At 43.5% G+C, this 14,439-nt stretch overlaps 1 protein-coding gene across 1 annotated transcript in view; it reads right to left on the bottom strand.

The window, feature by feature from the left end:
• The window catches only part of ARID2 (AT-rich interaction domain 2), an 860,005-nt gene that overhangs the window by 497,804 nt on the left and 347,762 nt on the right, over positions 1-14,439 (bottom strand). The window contains exons 9-10 of the mRNA XM_069229081.1: positions 3,901-3,997; positions 3,615-3,824 (exon numbers count right to left, since the gene is read on the bottom strand). Of these exons, the coding sequence (XP_069085182.1) occupies positions 3,615-3,824; positions 3,901-3,997 (307 nt within the window). The remainder of the gene's footprint in view (positions 1-3,614; positions 3,825-3,900; positions 3,998-14,439) is intronic.

Below are 14,439 nucleotides of genomic sequence, written 5' to 3'. Positions count from 1 at the left end.
CCGGCTGAGCTAGAGCCCGAAATCCACAGCTAGGCACTTTGCAAAAAAACAACTCTGTTTTCTTTGGGAAAATGTGATGTGTCCACGTTGTGTTTTGGGGCATTTCCGGTCGCAGGCGCTAGGCCTACCCACACAAGTGATGTAACATTTTTATCAGAATACTTGGAGGAATGCTGTTGGGAAGGAAATGTGTGGCTCCTCTCAGATTCCAGAACTTTGTCACCGAAATGAGAGGAAAAAGTGTTTTTGGCCAAATTTTGAGGTTTGCAAAGGATTCTGGGTAACAGAACCTGGTAAGAGCCCCAGAAGTCACCCCATCTTGGATTCCCCTAGGTGTCTAGTTTTAAAAAAAATTCACAGGTTTGATAGGTTTTCATAGATGCCGGCTGAGCTAGAGGCCAAAATCCACAGCTAGGCACTTTGCAAAAAACATGTCAGATTTCAATGTAAAAATGTGATGTGTCCATGTTGTGTTTCCTGTCGCGGGCATTAGGCCTAACCACGCAAGTGAGGTACCATTTTTATCTGGAGACTTGGGGGAACACAGAATAGCAAAACAAGTGTTATTGACCCTTGTCTTTCTCTACATGTTTTCCTTCCAAATGTCAGACAGTGTGTAAACAAGACGTGTATTTGAGAAATGCCCTGTAATTCACATGCTAGTATGGGCACCCCGGAATTCACAGATGTTTAATTAACCACTGCTTCTCATCACCTTATCTTGTTCCCATTTTGGAAATGCAAAGGTTTTCTTGATACCTATTTTTCACTTTTTATATTTCAGCAAACGAATTGCTGTCTACCCGGTATAGAATGAAAACCCATTGCAAGGTGCAGCTCATTTATTGGCTGTGGGTACCTAGGGTTCTTGATGAACCCACAAGCCCTATATATCCCCGCAACTAGAAGAGTCCAGCAGACGTAACGGTATATTGCTTTAAAAAAATCTGACACCGCCGGAAAAAGTTACAGAGTAAAACGGGGAGAAAAATGGCTGTTTTTTTCACCTCAATTTCAGTATTGTTTTACTTCAGCTGTTATTTTCTGTAGGAAACACTTGTAGGATCTACACAAATTACCCCTTGCTGTATTCGGAATTTTGTCTACTTTTTATAAATGTTTAGCTTTCTGGGATTCAGCATTGGTTTCACACCCATTTCTGTCATTAACTGGAAGGAGGCTGAAAGCACAAAAATAGGGTATGTCCCAGTAAAATGCCAACATTGTGTTGAAAAATGGGGTTTTCTGATTCAAGTCTGCCTGTTCCTGAAAGCTGGGAAGATTGTGATTTTAGCACCGCAAACCCTTTGTGATGCCATTTTCAGGGAAAAAAACACAAGCCGCCTTCTGCAGCCCTTTTTTCCCCATTTAAAAGAAAAACAAAAAAGGAATGGTCGCTGTATTTTGCCTAATTTCTTGGCCTCCTTCAGGGGAACCCACAAAGTCTGTGTACCTCTAGAATCCCTAGGATGTTGGAAAAAAAAGGTCGCAAATTTGGTGTGGGTAGCATGTGTGGGCAAAATGTTATGAGGTCCTAAGCGCAAATTGCCCCAAATAGCCAAAAAAAGGCTTGGTACCTAAAGAGGAAAGGCAGCAAAGGGGTTAAGCTTTTAGTGTGTTTAGTTGTAGCAGCAAACATCTGTGTAAAGTCTGAAGTGATGGAGCAAGCACAGACTTTTTTCTGATGAGTGTTTCAATGATCACAGCTAGCTCGTCATCTGAGAAGAATTTTGATCAGCCAGTTGTTGAGATACAGAAAGACACTCAGGCCTAGACACAAGAGATGTCTTGCTACTAGTACTAGTGCTAGGCCCATCAAAAGAACCATGGTTGCTGACTTGAGGACCAATGTACATGCTTTTTGTAATGCCTTGAATATGTATTGGTCTGTGAAATGATGCATCCTCTACTAGGTCCACTGACTCCAGAAAGTTCTTGCGATTTATGGCCTGAAGGATATCCAGAAGTGACGTCAGTGACACTACTCCATCTTCTTGGATATTACAAAGAAACTTGAACGAAAGTCTCATTGTCATTGGGCTTTTTGAAATGGTTTTATGGTGGATTTTCTCAACAGTTTGATAATTTCTGGCCATGCAGCCTCTAGATGTAGGTGAAGCTCTTTTCTTCAGCGTGTTGCTAGTTGCTTTGCTATGAATTTCATGGTATCTCTATGATTCATAATATTCAGTGCTCTGCAATTGGATGTAATTTGTTGCCAAGCTGGAAGAAATGTCTGAATCAGTCATCCACTGGCATAAGAGATGAGTGGGCAGAAAGACCGCAAAGATGCATTTAACAAGCACTGTCTTGGCATCTATTGAATGATGATTCACACTCTTCACAATGAACATGGCTTGAAAACGGATCAGACATGTGATCTCACGGCCATGATCTTTGATTTAAAACAAGTCAGACAGCCTCCCTGAACAGTGTCTGTTTACCGTCTATAGCTGGGAGTGTAGGAGGACAAAAGAACAAACGGATTCCCTGTTGCATAAAGAAATGCAGAAGAAAATCTGACCCCTGGTGCCTAAGGAGAGATGGAGCTTTATAGTTCCTTCATCCGATTGGCCAATGTTCAAGTCACACAATAGCACGTTAATGGTATTTCTTGCATAACTGCTATTTAAACAATAACTACAAAGATTTCCAGCCCGACAACGGGGAGTAATCGAAGCATGTAAATCTATGAACGTTCCAGCACTGGAGAAGGTAAAGTAATAAGTAACTCCATTCCCAATAATCCTTCACTTGGAGATGACTATAGCTACCAGGGAATCCTCAAAACACATGTTGCTCTTTGAAAAAGGCATTGCTCAAATCATTCCATCTGTGATTTAGATCTGATAATAAAAACTGTGTTAGCACAGAGCTGTATAACAAAATACACTGTTTCAATTACTTGCAATTATTCTAAGAGGCCAACGGATGAATGTAAACATTTACTGCTAACAGCTGCGTTTTGTTTTTTTAAATGTTCATGCTACTGCACAATTTGTGCAAGGAATTCTGGTTTTTGAGTAACTCAGTAGCTTTCAAATGCTAACATGCATGTTGCTAAGCTCAGAGCTGCCCTTACCATTTTTTTAAACTAGGTAGTTGGTATAGAAGTTGTTCCATAAAATAACAAAACTGGTGAGAAATTGCATGCATCTTGAATACTTGTTAAACATCCTGATAAAATTATTAGTGTCCAAATCAGCTTGTAACCATTACTATTCTTGTACTTTCAAAGAGCATATTAATATTCGGGTGGCCGATCCACAGAACTACTCAAAAGACTAAAGAAGAATTAGGGGAGTTAGAAGACTACCAGGACCCATTTTTACCAGGTGGTTAGTGCTGATGTAAGCCAACCCACCAAATACCACATAGATGCCATGAGAAAGATTTATTGAATATAGTTGCATTAGTACCTTAATAAGGTATGAGAATTCTAATTACTAACTTGAAAAATACCAAATGTTGGTTTGTAATATAATACATTAACATAACATGTAATGCTTCACATACGACATGCTACTGTAACTGAATAACTCGAGCTAAATGCTTAGAATTATGCATCTTCTAAAATGAAATTTGTTCAAAGCAAATCAAAACCTCTGTCTCACCTATGCTTTTCTCCACCTTAGCAATCTTCATGCAGGCCACTTCACCCAACTCTGTGAGCATATATAGCACTTCAAGAGACGATATTAAAAGCAGGACATCTGGCAAAGTGAGATGGCACAATATCTCTCTGTAGGATTCCTGATCCACATACTCACAAATTAAAACCCCGTTATCTTCAGCTTTGCAGAGATTCCCCAAGATTTCCATACCTGAAAACAAAACATTTGATTTTAACAGGCGTATTTATCCAACATTTACAAAATATGCTTTTGCTCAACAGCTTACCTCTCATTTTCAAGAATCTGTCCCTTGACATCAGACATTTTGTAATAGTATGGAAAATTAAATGAGTTGCTTTAAAATCAACAGGGTCCAACTGAAGCTGAAAAATAAGAGAATTAACAAGTCTTTACCACTGCTTCCTAAACATTAGCATACTCACTAATTATATAACAAGCACACTTTTGTGAATTCTTAACTTACCTATTACTGAGGCTCTCCTGTACCAATGATATCTCTGAAACAAGAGAATGGTAACTCACAACGACTAATGACAGTTTCCCTTTAGAAGCACTTCTATTCCTTTGGGACATTTCTATTCAGCCCACATCCTAGAAGGCATTTTAAGCACTCTCACTGCAGTCACTTCAGATTCTTTCAGGCAGGACATGTTTACAAATTTACATCATGGAAATCATCATCGCTGATGACTGCTATGATAATTCCTGATGATCCAATGGCACTGCTGAGCATTTTCACAACAACTTTTTAAAAATGAAATTGCAGCTTTATAGTGAAAATAAACATTTGTAATATTTGCAACTCATTTGCAAACTCTTACATAGATTGTTTTTAAAAGGGGACAAGGTTCCTTCAACCAAAGTATACAAAAAAGTGATGGATGGAGTGTTTAAATTAATCGCAACCACTGATAATTACTTGAGCCTGAAGGCAGATGGCTCTTTATTTAGTGGACCAAAAAGAAGTACACTGCAAAGAGCCCAAGCCAACCCCAAAAGGCACTACAGAAGCACAAATAACATCCCAAATGCTTTCTTTTGTGGTAGTGTGGGGCAAGCAGTTAGGCATATCAGAGGGTAGTGCTAAGCATGTAAGGCACACAAAGGCAGTATATGAGAGACACACACAAAGAAATCCCACACCAATATATTAAAAATAACACATCCTTTTTAATTAATTTAGCTAACAAGATCCCTGGAATCAGGTGAGTACTTTTCAAGATATAGATTGTTACAGTTTTCAAAAGCTGACAGGTAGTGCAATTTTTGGGTGCAGTAATGTTATCCTATGGGAGGAAACATGTACTCCAGTCAGACACTTCGCAGAGACTTACGGGACTGTTCTCCAGGACTTAAGGTGAGTTATGGGGCAGGGTCCAAGCCACACCAAATGGTCACCTTGGGAGGCTGGGGCATCCAGGTGCAGAGGTGTGTTACAGGATCAGCTGTCCCGTTCACTTCAATAAGAAACGGTCCGGTCTAGAAGTTGCGGCAAGCTGGGACAGGAAGGTCAGTCCGGGGGGAATCCACAGTGAGGACTCGACCCTTGAGGTCCTTGGGCACCTGGGGACGCCCTTAGTCCACTTCTACTCGGGCTGTGGGGCTCGGGTGCAGTGGTGTCAGGTCCTTCGCTGGAGTTACTCGCGGTTGGAGGGGGCCTCTAGAACGATGCTGCAGGCAGCGACTGGAAGTCCAGTCTGGCCAAACCCAGTGATGGGCTCAGTTCCAGAGGTCTCGGGACCCCATGGGCACCGCTGACTCCCTCAGACTCAGGCTGCGGGGCTCGGTACAGAGGTGCTTTGAGGCATCAGGTCGCAGTTGTCGGGGGACTTGCTCTGCATCTTGGTGACCTGGTGAAGAGGGGAAATATTGCAGTGGGGCCACTCTCCTGAATGGCCTGGTGAATACTGATGTCTCTCTATGATATGTCTGTTTAATTGCTGTGAAATCCGGATTGGACCACCAACAAGCCTTGGCTGCTGCAAGTGGTCTGGTAACCCAGGTATAGGTGTAGGGAGCCTCAGGGTGGGGTCAGCGTCTCAAGACTTCGGTGAAGTGGCGGAGCAGTCCTACTGGGCTTCAAACAGTCTGCTCCTGGCTCGCTGATCCCACGGGGCGCAGGATGGTCAACGGGGCAGAGTACTGGATGTTGCACATTGTGCCTGCAGATGCAGGGAAGTAGTTCCTCTGTTCCAAGGGAGTTCTTTTTGGCAATTTGCAAACAACTGGCAGCTCTCCCAGTTTCTTGGAGACTGTACAGCGGCAGACAGTTCAGTTGCTCTTCAAGGGTAAGGTGCAGCAAGCAGGCTGGTGCCAAGTCAGTTGTGCTCCTTAGATCTCGGGTCAGGAGGCTTCTTTGTCCACTCCTCCTTTTGTGTCCAGCGAAGATTTGCTTTCCTGGTATCATGGGGTCCCCTAAATACTCAATTAAAAGGAGTGAAGAGGAACAGCCAATGGGTTACTTACCCCTGGGGTCACTACGCCCCTTAGATGACCACTTCCTTTGGGAAGTGGGGATCACCTTGCCCCAGAATTCCTAATTCCACCACAAACAAAATGGCAGAATTCCTAAGGCTGTGTTCATTTCAGGCTGGTCACCCTAGAGATAAATGAAACAAGCCTCCTGCATAGCTAATTTTCCTTTCAGTCCAGGTGCAAATTGGGCCCAGGGACACGGGGGTTGGCATCTTCCTTCTGAGGAAGGCCGGATTTGCATACTTAAGATGGTGGGCTTCTTTGAAGCCTCCTGCCTTGGAATGCAAATTTGCAGTTCATTTTGCTTGGAGGGGTGTCTAACACCCCTGCCAGACCAGATTTTCTTCCTGACCTCCCGAGAGAAAAGGCTCTCACCCTTAAGGGTATGAAACTCGGTGAAAACCAGTCAGCAAACCAGCAGTTGGGAGGTTCTTTTTCAGGTGGCACCTCCAAAGTGCCCTATGGGTGCATATATGAATAAATACATCACTGGGATCAGTGAGGGTTTATTAATATGAGATGTTTGATACCAAAAATCCCTAGATTCAGTGAAGTTATCATGCAGCTGGAGAACTCATATTGACCAGTGCCCAGAACATGTACTTAAAATGGCTTCCTTGTTCACTTACTAGGTCTAAGAATCGGCAAAGACATAGCAGTGGTATATCTGCTCAAGCAGATATGTCCACACATGTAATATAATGCACCCTGCCTTAGGGCTGTAAGGCCTGCTGTAGGGGTGACTTACAAATATTACATGCAGTGTTTAGTGGACGTGGCGCACAGGCTGTGGGTCATGTTGTGTTTTCACTTTTCAGAGCACCTTGTCACGCAGCCTGCAATGGCAGTCTGCATGAGGTTAGTGCTGGGTCCCTTAAAGTGGCACAAGTTATGCTGCAACTCTTAGGGACTCTCTTCAGGACCCATGCCCTAGGTACCAGGGGTACCATTTACTAAAAACTTACAAAGGTGCCAAAGGCCTGACCACTTGGGGATCAAGTGATCAGGGGTCTTCTTTTAGGGGAAAGAACACTGGCACTGGGGACCTGGGTAGCAGGAGCCTAGTGCACTTCAGTCAAAGTTGCACCGAAAACAAGCATTTGCAATGCAATGGGTCTCGTGTTTGCTCGAGTTACAGCTATTAGCGTTGTAAATTCCTAACTAGACTTTGCTTGAGATATAAATTGAAAATGAAAAGTAAAACAATTGACATAAGCAAGCTGATTCAAAGCAGCATGGCCGCCATGAGCATGAGCACGAAGGAGACACACAAAAGGAAAAAGAAGTTTGCTCGCAGTCAAACGTATTGGCAAAAGTGCAATTATCAATGTAACAGGGTCGATGGCCAAGGTGGTAACAAAACTGCCCCAAGGAGGGACAAACATAAAACATTTATCAATGATAACAAAGGATTTCTGGAAGGCAAATCCATGAACGAGTAATGATAGGTGTGTGGTGGACGTGGTTAAAAGCCCACAGATAGATTACATGTCACAGCACCCCGGCAACCGGGTGAGGGGGGGGGGGGGGATGGGAGAAGAATATCCACACAGAATCCAGCTAGCTTCCTGCAGGGCCACAGCCCTGTCCATCGTTATTTTGCACACCATGCCACCTCGGTTTGGACCTAGCCATATGCAAATCAGTCTTGATCCTGCTCTAATGGGTACACAAGCAAATCAGGACAGATCACCCTAAGAGCCCTAACTGCCAGGCCACGTCCTCCCTGATCCGGACTACAAGCAACCAAGGACCAGTTTTGCCTTTATTAGGCAGTGCTGATCAGCCAGGTATGGCTTAGTTCCAGTGGCAGAGTCTGTCTGGGACCCATGCTGCAATACTCCTACCACTTAGGGTGATCTGTCCTGAGTTCCTTGTGCTCCATTTACAATCTGATATACAACAATATCAGACTGAATGAAGCCATGTTTAACAATTTAATGGTGATGGGGTGTCACTTTCTTTTTTTAACATCTCCCTTGAAGTTTAGTTTCTTCTGTTACTATACAGCGATCACTCCAGCATCTAATACTGCAGGCTTAAAATATATTTCCCCCCCCCCTCCTTGTCAGTACTAATGCACTACATTAATCTCTTAATCTTAAACTTAAGACCCACCTGGTGGCATGAGGCCTTTGGCATTGTGTGTGTGTGTGTATTGAGTTGAATTTTTGGTTTAAGGAGACGATATTAAAGAAGTAGAAATAAGGGTCTAACTGAAACTACAGGATTTCTAATGTTTGCCAGCTTATCAAGTTAATTCAACCCCTAGTCTATGTAGTTTGTTGAACATTAGAACATGGAGGTACGTCAGAGGCAAGCCAGCTGACTCAACATTATCATGGCCTATTTCAGACTGAATTCTAAGCACTTGGACTGATGGAACTGTTTACGCACTTCTTGTTAGGGTTATGAAAGCAAGCACTTAAAAGGCTCAGCGAGCTACTGCCTCACCAATATCGTCTTCAGAATCCATGGCAGGACCACAATTTGTTCGAGGAGCCACTTATATTGTTCTGTGTAGAAGATATTTTTGGAACTCCTTAAGGAGCTCAGGGGTGGTAAAGGATTTTGGGTGGTAAAGGATTTTCAAATCTTAGAGATAAAGAAAGTGGAATTGCCGATTTAAAGCTAAGACGTCCTAAATATAACTTTAATAATATGTATTGCTCCATGGGAGTTTTTGCAATAGTAGTACAAAATTACTCCGCAAGGCCTGCATGCTCATAGACCAAAAAAAGGAGTTTACCTCACTCAAGCCAACTTCTTATAGGAGACCTGACTGTCTGTAGCAGAGTTGGCTGAGGTGTTAGGTTACATACAACATGACCTATTAGGATTAGATTGTTTACATTATGAAGGTTGTCAAACTTTATGAATGTTTGTGAAGTCTGTCAGGTTTGTGATTAAGAATATGTGGCGAGGGAGTGGCTGACATTGCTATGGAAGCAATGGAAACATCAGAGTTATGTTGAACAGGAGGCAGGCCCCTGGTTTGCTGAGGTCTTTGTTCACAACACTTGAGACAAAATACATTTGGCGTGGTCACTCTGTGTACTGATGTTTGAGAGGGAAATGCAGTGAGCCTACCTTGACACCAGGTTCAGTCTGTCTCTCCAAGTGTTTCTAGGGCCCTGTGTTTTATATATATATATATATATATATATATATATATATATATATATGGAAAATGTCACTTACCCAGTGTACATCTGTGGGGCTCGGAGTGTTACAAGTTGTTTTTCTTCGAGTCACAGGACCGAGTGACTCCTCCCTTTCGGCTCCATTGCGCATGGGCATCGACTCCATCTTAGATTGTTTTCCCGCATATGGTGAGGTAGGAGTGGTAGAATGAGAATAGTAAAGATGTCCATGAAATGGAATAGATATGTATGTACATAGTTTGCACTGAAGGAATGTTTATTTACATATATACAATTTCTAATTGCAACTTAAACGGCTACAGGCTCCCGGTGGGGGTGGGAGAGTGCATGTGAATCTGCAGCGGAACATGCCACAAACAGATGTACACTGGGTAAGTGACATTTTCCGTTCGATGGCATGTGTAGCTGCAGATACACATGCTGTGCATAGACTACAAAGCAGTAATCCTCCCGAAAGTGGTGGTCAGCCTGTAGGAGTTGAAGTTGTTTGAAATAATGTTCTTAGTACAGCCTGTCCTACTGTAGCTTGTGTTGCTAACACATCTACACAGTAGTGTTTAGTAAAAGTATGAGGTGTTGACCAAGTGGCTGCCTTACAAATCTCTGTCATTGGTATGTTACCTAGAAAGGCCATTGTTGCTCCTTTCTTTCTAGTGGAGTGTGCCTTTGGTGTAATGAGTAGTTCGCTTTTAGATAACAAATCTGTATGCATTTAACTATCCATCTGGCTATGCGCTGTTTGGATATATAAGGTTACCAGCACGGGATTTCTGGAATGCGACGAACAATTGTTTAGTTTTACGAAATGTTTTTGTTCTGTCTATATAGTACATTAGAGCTCTTTTTATGTCTAATGTATGCAGTGCTCTTTCTGCTACTGAGTCAGGCTGTGGGAAGAAGTCTGGGAGTTCCACCGTTTGGTTTAAATGAAACAGTGAAATGACCATTGGTAGAAATTTTGGATTTGTGCAGAGAACCGCTTTATGTTTGTGTACTTGTATAAAGGGTTCCTCAATAGTGAAAGCCTGTATTTCACTAACTCTTCGTAGTGAAGTGATAGCCACTAGAAATGCCACTTTCCAAGTTAAGAATTGGATTTGACAAGAATGCATGGGTTCAAAAGGTGGGCCCATGAGTTGTGTAAGTACAATATTAAAATTCCACGAGGGTACTGGTGGAGTTCTTGGAGGTATGATCCTCTTTAGTCCTTCCATGAAGGCTTTAATGACTGGTATTCTAAATAGTGATTTTGCGTGTTTAATTTGCAAGTACGCTGAAATTGAAGTGAGGTGTATTTTGATGGATGAAAAAGCAAGATTTGCTTTTTTAAGTGTAGTAAATAGCCTACAATGTCCTGTATGGATGCATCTAACGGTGTGATGTGTTTTGCTTGACAGTAGAAAACAAATCTTTTCCATTTATTAGCATAGCAATGCCTGGTGGTAGGTTTTCTTGCCTGTTTAATGACTTCCATACATTAGTTTAGAAGATTTAGATAGCCAAACTCTAAGACTTCAGGAGCCAGATTGCTAGATTGAACATTGCTGGATTGGGGTGTCTGATCTGCTGTTTGTGTTGCGTTAACAGGTGAGGTCTGTTTGGAAGTTTGATGTGGGGTACTACTGAGAGGTCCAAGATTGTGGTGTACCACGGTTGGCGTGCCCACGTTGGTGCTATGAGTATTAGTCTGAGTTTGTTTTGATGCAGTTTGTTGACTAGAAAAGGAATGAGTGGGAGAGGGGGGAAAGTGTAAGCAAATATCCCTGACCAATTGATCCATAGAGCATTGCCCTTGGACTGAGGGTGTGGGTACCTGGACGCGAAGTTTTGGCATTTTGCGTTTTGGTTTGTGGAGAACAGATCTATGTCTGGTGTCCCCCACTGGAGAAAGTAGTTTTGTAGTACCTGGGGATATATTTCCCACTAGTGAGTTTGCTGGTGATCTCGACTGAGATTGTCCGCTTATTGATTGTGAATGCATGGGATGTATTGCGCTATTAGGCGAATATTGTTGTGAATTGCCCAATGCCAAATCTTTTGTACTAGGAGGCAGAGTTGCGATGAGTGTGTTCCCCCGTTTAAGTAATACATTGTTGTCATATTGTCTGTTTTGACAAGAACGTGTTTGTGAGCTAGAAGGGTTTGAAAAGCTTTTACTGCTAGAAAGACTGCTAGCAGCTCTAAGTGATTTATGTGTGGCTGTTTTTGCTCGTTGTCCCACTGTCCTTGTATATTGTGATTGTTGAGGTGTGCTCCCCACCCAATCATTGATGCATCTGTTGTGAGAATGGCGTGAGGCACAGGGTCTTGAAAAGGCCGCCCTTTGTTTAAATTTACGGGGCTCCACCACTGAAGCGAATAGTGTGTTTGGCGGTCTATCAACACTAGATGTTGGAGTTGACCCTGTGCCTGCGACCAATGTTTTGCGAGGCACTGCTGCAAGGGCCGCATGTGTAACGGTGCGTTTGGGACAATTGCGATGCATGATGCCATCATGCCTAGAAGCTTCATCACAAATCTGACTGTGTAATGTTGATTTGGTTGTATTTTTGGTACCATGGTGTGGAATGATTGTACCCTTTGTGGGCTTGGGCTTGCTAAAGCTTTTTGAGTGTTGAGTGTAGCTCCCAAATATTGTTGAATTTGGGATGGTTGCAAGTTTGATTTTTGGTAATTTATAGAAAACGCTAGTGTGTGTAGGGTATCTATTACATAACGGGTGTGATTTTGACACTGCTGTTGAGTGTTAGCCTTTATTAGCCAATCGTCCAGATAAGGGAATACATGCATGTGTTGTCTCCTTATGTATGCCGCTACCACAGCAAGGCATTTTGTAAATACTCTGGGGGCTGTGATCCCGAAGGGTAATACCTTGAATTGGTAATGTTTTCCCTGTATAACGAACCTGGGGTATTTTCTGTGAGATGGATGGATGGGTATATGAAAATACGCATCCTTTAAATCCAGTATTCTCCCTGTTTTAGTAATGGGACTACATCTTGTAGTGTCACCATGTGAAAGTGTTCTGATTTGATGAATAGGTTGAGAGTCCTGAGATCTAAAATTGGTCTTAGTGTTTTGTCCTTTTTGGGAATAAGGAAGTACAGGGAATATACTCCTGTTCCCTTTTGTTGATGAGGTACTAGTTCTATGGCTTGTTTTGTCAATAGTGCCTGCACCTCTGTTTGTAACAGTGTTAGAAGTTGCGATGACAGTTTGTGCGCTCTTGGGGGAATATCTGGAGGAAGATGTGTGAATTCTATGCAGTAACCATGTTGGATGATTGATAGGACCCCTGTTTCCGTTGTTATGTTTGTCCATTGATTGTGGAACATTTCCAGTCTTCCTCCTACTGGGTATGTGTGTTGGGTAAGGGTGATGGGCAAGTCACTGCTTGGTATTAGTGGCCTGCTTTGCGGCTTGGAATTTTCCCCTGGACCTTAGGAATTGTCCCCTGAATGACCCACGAAACCCCCCTCTCCGATACTGTGATTGGTAGGTGGGTTTTGCTTGAGAGGTGGATGTTTCTGCTGACTGTGGTCTAAAACCTCCCCTATATTGCGTTTTTTTCTAATGTCCCTCTGTATTGGGATGAGTAGAGCGATCCCATTGCTTTGGCCGTATGCGATTCCTTCTTCATCTTTTCAATGGCCGTGTCTACTTGTGCGCCAAACAGCTGTTGCTGATTGAATGGCATATTAAGGACAGCCTGCTGAATCTCTGGTTTGAAGCCTGAGGATCTCAGCCAAACATGGCGTCTAATTGTTACTAGTGTTCACTGTTCTTTCGTCAGTGTCGGCAGAATCTAAAGCAGATCGTATCTGATTATTAGATATTGCTTGTCCCTCCTCTACCACTTGCTGAGCTCTTTTCTTGTACTCCTTGGGGAGATGTTGGATGATATCGCTCATCTCGTCCCAATGAGCTCGGTCATATCGTGCAAGAAGGCCCTGAGAGTTTGCTAAGCGCCAGTGATTGGCAGCTTGTGACGCTACTCTCTTTCCTGCCGAGTCGAACTTCCTACTCTCCTTATCTGGAGGTGGCGCATCTCCAGATGACTGCGAGTTGGCTCTCTTTCTCCCAGCTCCAACCACTACAGAGTCCAGGGGCAGCTGTTGTGTGATGAACACTGGGTCAGACGGTGGTGGCTTGTATTTCTTTTCCACCCGCTGTGTAATGGCTCTCCCTTTCACGGGCTCCTGAAAAATTTGTTGGCCATGTTTAAGCCTGCCTGGGAGCATAGGAAGACTCTGATAGGAAACATGCGTAGTGGACAAAGTATTAAAGAGAAAATCGTCCTCTAATGGCTCTGTATGCATGCTCACATTGTGGAATGCGGCAGCCCTAGCCAAGACTTGAGTATATGAGGTGCTATCATCGGGTGGAGAGGGTTTCGAAGGATAGCACTCTGGGCTATTGTCCAACACAGGGGGATCGTAGAGGTCCCAGGGGTCTGTATCCTCTTGCGACTGCACTGTGTGTGTGGGTGACTGTGCCGTGGGCGTTGCAATAGGTGACACTGTTCTTTGCGAAGAATGTGGAGGTGAAAGTTCTGGTGAAAAATGGCGTAACAGATTTTTCTCTGGGTACTTTAGCCTTTGGCTGTTCAGTGTCTGTCTGCCCTTGGAAAGCTAGTTTCCTTTTGAATTTGAGAGGAGGTGCAGTTTGGATCTTCCCAGTATCCTTATGGATCTGTATCCTTGCCTGTGTTTCTTCAAACTCCTCCATTTGAAGTTCCTCCTCAAATCTGTGTCTCTCTTTTAGTTGTTTTGAGAGTCCATGTTCCTCGGTGTAAGAGGCTTTTTTCGGCTCCGAAGCTGGTTTTTTCGGCACCGAAATGCCCATGCTGACGGTAGGCCTCGGCTCCGAAAGACTCTTTCGAGGCTTCGCCGACTCAACGAGTTGATGTCGAGTTTTCTCAGTGACGTGTTCTCGGCTCGAGTCCGCTGACTTCGGCACGATTTTGCCCTTTTTCAGTGCCGAAGGTGTTGCTTGGCCACCGCTTGATTTTTTATGGGTCGAGCCATGGCCTTCCGGCAGTGGCGTCCCCAAGGCCTTATGTTTCTTAGACTGACTGTGGGCATATGTCGGGGCAGGCGTACTCACGTGTTGGCCTGCTGTAGGTGGTCGGTCTGCGTCCGAGTCCGAACCTTGGATGGAGACAG

The sequence above is a fragment of the Pleurodeles waltl genome, chromosome 4_1, assembly GCF_031143425.1.
Source record: "Pleurodeles waltl isolate 20211129_DDA chromosome 4_1, aPleWal1.hap1.20221129, whole genome shotgun sequence".
Lineage (NCBI taxonomy): Eukaryota > Metazoa > Chordata > Amphibia > Caudata > Salamandridae > Pleurodeles > Pleurodeles waltl.
Note: the sequence above shows the minus strand (reverse complement) of the source record. Positions and strands in the feature narration are given on the sequence as shown.